The 5,888-nt window shown below is 35.6% G+C and overlaps 1 protein-coding gene across 5 annotated transcripts in view; it reads right to left on the bottom strand.

Annotated features, from left to right (window-relative positions):
* The window catches only part of MAP3K7 (mitogen-activated protein kinase kinase kinase 7), an 82,381-nt gene that overhangs the window by 54,143 nt on the left and 22,350 nt on the right, over window positions 1–5,888 (bottom strand). For all 5 annotated transcript variants that reach the window (XM_011984415.1, XM_011984414.1, XM_011984417.1 and 2 more), the window contains 2 exons: window positions 4,429–4,539; window positions 1,297–1,362 (listed from right to left, as the gene is read on the bottom strand). In XM_011984415.1, coding sequence (XP_011839805.1) covers window positions 1,297–1,362; window positions 4,429–4,539 — 177 coding nt within the window. The remainder of the gene's footprint in view (window positions 1–1,296; window positions 1,363–4,428; window positions 4,540–5,888) is intronic.

The following is a 5,888-nucleotide window of genomic DNA, read 5'->3' as shown; positions in this document are numbered from 1 at the left end:
AGAAATAGGAACACTTTTACACTGTTGGTGGGAGTGTAAACTAGTTCAACCATTGTGGAAGACAGTGTGGTGATTCCTCAAGGATCTAGAACTAGAAACACCATTTGACCCAGCCATCCCATTACTGGGTATATACCCAAATGATTATAAATCATGCTGCTATAAAGACACATGCACATGTATGTTTATTACGGCACTATTCACAATAGCAAAGACTTGGAACCAACCCAAATGTACATCAATGATAGACTGGATTAAGAAAAAGTGGCACACATACATCATGGAATACTATGCAGCCATAAAAAAGGATGAGTTCGGCTGGGCGTGGTGGCTCACGCCTGTGATCCCAGCACTTTGGGAGGCAGAGCCAGGCGGATCTCAAGTTCAGGAGATTGAGACCATCTTGGCTAACATGGTGAAACCCCATGTCTACTAAAAAAAATACAAAAAGAATTAGCCAGGCGTGGTGGTGGGCACCTGTAATCCCAGCTACTCGGGAGGTTGAGGCAGAAGAATGGTGTGAACCCGGGAGGCGGAGCTTGCAGTGAGCCGAGATTGCGCCACTGTACTCTAGCCTGGGGGACACAGCAAGACTCCATCTTAAAAAAAGAAAAAAAAAGGATGACTTCATGTCCTTTGTAGGGACATGGATGAAGCTGGAAACCATCATTCTGAGCAAACTATTGCAAGGACAGAAAATCAAACACTGCATGTTCTCACTCATAGGTGGGAACTGAACAATGAAAACACTTGGATACAGGTTGGGGAACATCACACACTGGAGCCTGTTGTGGGGTCGGGGGAGGGGGAGGGATACCATTAGGAGATATACCTAATGTAAATGACGAGTTAATGGGTTCAGCACACCAACATGGCACATGTATACATATGTAACAATCTTGCATGTTGTGCACATGTACCCTAGAACTTAAAGTATAATAATAATAAAAAAAGATATCAAAAACAAATAAGTAACTCAATAAATACATAAAGAGAAAGAAAGAAAAAAAAGAATAATGTGGGAGCAATGCTGTAGTGCTCTATTTTCACTGTTTAGAGTGTGTTGATGACATATTGTGTGTGTATAATAGTCACATGTACTCATAATAGTCCTTGAACTATTGGGATCACTGCTGATATTTTAAAGTATTGGAGGTACCTTTTTATCTTGAAAAAATATAATATTTTTGAAAACCTCAAAAAAAAAGCCAAAAAGAAAAACAAAAGAGCTACATAAACTACACCCATCTGCCATGTCATTTCTCATAGGTGAAAATGAAAAAGTAACAAACTTACTGGATTCAAGCAGGCTCCATAAAGCTTTACAATATTAGGATGGTTCACACGGGATAACTGCCGAAGCTGTTAAGAAATTAAGGTTTCTTTTATAAAGTGATAAACTTTTGAAGTACTGATTTCACAGTATCATTAAAATCTTACTGTTGTACAAAACATTTGTTTAAATCATTCAACAATCACTATTTACTATGTAACAGGCATTGTAATCATAGCCTGAAAATACCAAGTGCCTGCCCAGAACGGCACAAAATCCCTGTTTTCCAGCTCATACAGTTTAGCTGGAAAGACAGACATGTAAACAAATAATTAAATCAATGTGCAAAGTGCTATAACAGGAGTTATGAACAAGGCATGATGAGTATATAGAATAAAGAAGAGATGAACTCTGCCAAGAAATGTTAGGATATGATCCCAGAGATGGTACTGAGCTGCATTATCCAAACCAGAAGTCATGTTATCATTGTTATCATCATCTTCATAGCTATGGTTGAACAGTCTAGCTACTCTGCATGGGGGCCTAATGTGCACTTTAGAGATATCGTATAATTATCACAACTCTGCAAGGTAGGTATCATCATTTCCACTTTAAAGATGAGATTTTAACCTTAAGTCTCAGAGAGGGTTAAATGACCTGTTCTATAGTTAAGTGGGATTTGAACTTTAGTCTATCTGACTTAAAATGTGCACTCCCTCTGTATACTTGCCTTCATTTCATTTCCCATTTCTTGAATTCATTCTCTCCTCTCCATTCCCACTGCCATTGCCTTAGTAATCCCAACATGAACTGCTGCAGTGATTATTATAGCCTACTAGCTGGTTTCCCTCTTTCAGTTTTAATCATCCCTGATCCAATGATCCATACTGAGGTCAATGAGGGGTTTGGCTATACTCACTTCTCTTATTCTAGATCTCAAACTTCTTTCTTTGGAGACAGGTTTTGCTCTGTCACCCAGGCTGCAGTGCAGTGGTACAATCTTGGCTCACTGCAATCTCTGCCTCCTGGACTCAGGCAATCCTCCTACCTCAGCCTCTGGAGTAGCTGGGACTATAGATGCACAGCCACCATGCCTGGCTAATTTTTGTATTTTTCTGTAGAGATGGGGTTTTGCCATGTTGCCCAGGCTGATCTCAAACTCCTGGGCTCAAGCAACCCATCTGCCATTCCCAAAGTTCTGGGATTATAGGTGTGAGCCATCATGCCTGTCTTCAAACTTCTTTCTATTAATGCATCCCACTCCACAGCAAACTGCTTCTTGCTTTCATTCTTTTCTCCCTTCTCCTCTCTTTCCTGCACTTTTTCCACTCTTCTTCCTCTTCTCTATTACATACATTATGCTGCTGGCTCATATTCAGTCCACTAATGTCTCTAAACCTTCATACTGTATGCTAATAAAAAGCTCTATCTATATAGAGCCAACATGTGTGGATTTTTGGTCCTAATAGAAGAATTAGTATCACTATTTATTGTATTTATTTACTATATGAAAATATATTTACTATATTTCATCTTGCTAAGGTTCAGCACTGAGATTCAGATAGCGGATTATACAAGCATTTCTTCCTCCTCTTTCCCTAATTCCCACTAAGATGGTAAAGATTTAAAAAATTTTAAGGCATAACCTCAGAAGGATGAAGATAATGTAAAGTGCACAAACAGCATACATTTTTGGAAGGTGGAAAGCAAATGACTAGCAATAACTGATACAGCCACCTAGAAGAGCTGCATCATAAACTGGCAATGAGAAAAATGGAGAAGCAACCGGATTTATCTCACAAAGCTTCCAAAAGGTTAGGGAGTGGCGGCAGAGCTAGGTACCTATGCAAATGAGCTAATCAAAGGACAGGGCAGGGGACAGCTTAAAAGACTCAAAGATTCCTTCCTTGACTTCAAATAGCTCAATGACTATCTCTTCTCATCCCAGCAAAAGACTAGAGGTTGATTCTTTAGAGAAGGGGTAATAAATAGCATCTGGACTGGAGACACCAAACATAAATGAAGGAGTGAGCTCAAAGTAGTTGTCTCTGGGAAGCAGAAAATTAGATTGGAGGAGGTATAGGAGACTGAAGTCTTTTTCATTAAGAATTTTGGAGAACCATTTTATATTACATGCACATCTAATCTGGATTTAAAAAATTTTCTTCACGCTATTATGATCTTTTTGACTTGTGATTCCTAATGTTTAACACATATGTTATTTCACTCAGCTTTGCGAAACTGCTAATGTAACAGGAAATGATCAATAGCTTTATCTAAACTGTAATAAAAATATTGCATAAGACAAAGCTGAGGCCAGACTCCTAGAACATACTACTAGAAATCATCTTTTTTTAGGCTGACAACAAATCACTTATCAGCATTTCCCAACTCATTCAGCCACTTATAAATCACTTTCTCATATCACAATTAAGTCCTCATTTTTCCATGTTATACATTAAAAAATATGAAGCATATTTTGAAATTATGATTAAATGAAAAAACAGATATAAATTCAGAAGGCTTATAAGGTAGAGGCCACTTATCCATTGGCCAATGAGGTTTAATAGTGATAAAAACATTGATTTAACTAAATAATGTGATCCAAAATACAAAATAACAAAGTTAGTAAAGGATAAATTTGATAATATGCTAATCTCATGATTATTGGATTTTCCTTCATCATTCAATCTAATCTATTTCTAAGAGAATAGTTGCAAATTTTCATGCTAAATGAGAAAAATCAAATTTGAAATAATTTTTCTTTAAAATAATTTGAGTTTCTAAAAACATTCCATTTAAAATAAGTGTATAAAATTTCTTAATGTTAGATAATGGGAAAGCATACCATTTCTTTTCTATTTTAAAATTAAAATACTATGCCTTGAAATAGATCTGAATTCTATGGATGAAACTGTTTTAATTCAGGGGTGAATTCACTTATGTAGTTAAGTCTCTTTTCCCCTAATTTTTAGTCAGAATTAAGAGTATGAATGAGAAAATGTTCCTACAGCACTAACCTTTGATTAAACCAAATTGCTGATGTTCGTGTATACAAAGAAATGACATCTAAGAAACCAATCTTTTTCATAATATTAAATTCACAGAGTATCTTAAGTGCAGAACTACACAAAAGAAATGACATCTCAACTTACCTCTACAATAAAGGCTTTCCTCTCAGATTCACTTTCTATTTGTTTAATAGCAACATCTTTTGCTCTCCACTTAGCTTTGCAAACAACTCCAAAGGCTCCTCTTCCAACAACCTGAGTTAAACAAACAAAAAACAAACAAAAAATACCACAAGAATCGGAATCAAATAGATCCAGCCCAATATAAAAAACTGAAGCCAATCTTTAAGACTTTAAATTAAAAAAACAAACAAACAAACAAAAACGTGGAAATCAACAGTATCTGGATTTGCCACTGAACGAGTATGAATTTTTGTTAAAGTGAGAAGATAAACACACGCTTGTCTCTATCTTTGAAAGTTTATGATCTGTACACCCATTCATTCTCAAGAAAAACCAAAAAAGACACACGGAGGAACAAAGTAAAGTGATTTGTTAAACGGAGAAAAAAAAAAACTAAAACAGGCAAGATGAATGAGAACACAGAAGATGATTTGGAAAAACAAAAAGCAGGAACATATAATAAATATTTTCAGCTATCATATTTAAGAAATTAAAAATAGCCTTTGAATTCAGCAGGGATAGGGAATGGAGGAGAAAGGATACAAATATAGATGTTAAAAAGACTGGCCATAAAGGACAGACAAAATACAGTATTATTTATTCCATGGAATTTTATTCCACAAGAAAAACTATTGATACATGTCACATACAATATGAACTCCAAAAACATTATGCTAAGCAAAAGAAGTCAGACACCAGAGACCACATGTTGTATGGTTCCATTTATACAAAATGTTCAGAAAAGGCAAATTTATAGATAGATATCTGGGTCCGAGGGTGAAAATGAGAATTAACAGTAAATGAGTAGCTGGTATCCTGACAGAGTGATGAAATTATTTAAAAAAAAAAAACAAAACCTAATTTATGGTGGTGGCTGACAACCTGGTAAATTTGCAAAACCCACCAAATTGTACACTTCAAATGGGTGATTTTTATGATGTGTAAAATATATCCCATTACAGTTATTTTTCAAAAGTCATAAAAATAAAGATCAGCCATGTGTCATACTATTGTTGAAGCCAACTGATGAGTACTGCATGGGTTCATTGCTCTCTCATGGTGTCCTATTTTTACAAATGTTTGACATTTTCCTTAATATAAAAAAATGAAGAAAACAAAAATAGCTTTTGATACTTGTTAGAGTAAATTCATTAGATTTTATCATTGTGAAAGGACCTTAGTTAAGTACCATCTACTCCAATCTCTGTTTCCAATGAACCTAAGCACTTTGTATCAAGGCCTTTTTCTTTAGTAAAAAATCTCCATGTCTTAACCATATTTATATGTACTTTCTATGTAGCAGGCACTTAAATAATGCTTTACATATCTCATCTACACGGGCCTAGAGGAAGGTACTAATGCTATCCTTATTTTACAGTTGAAGTGCCTAGCTTACTTTAAAAAGAAGTAAACTGCCGGGC

The sequence above is a fragment of the Mandrillus leucophaeus genome, unplaced genomic scaffold, assembly GCF_000951045.1.
Source record: "Mandrillus leucophaeus isolate KB7577 unplaced genomic scaffold, Mleu.le_1.0 Scaffold268, whole genome shotgun sequence".
NCBI classification, from domain to species: Eukaryota; Metazoa; Chordata; class Mammalia; order Primates; family Cercopithecidae; genus Mandrillus; species Mandrillus leucophaeus.
This window is presented reverse-complemented; position numbering and strand designations above follow the sequence as displayed.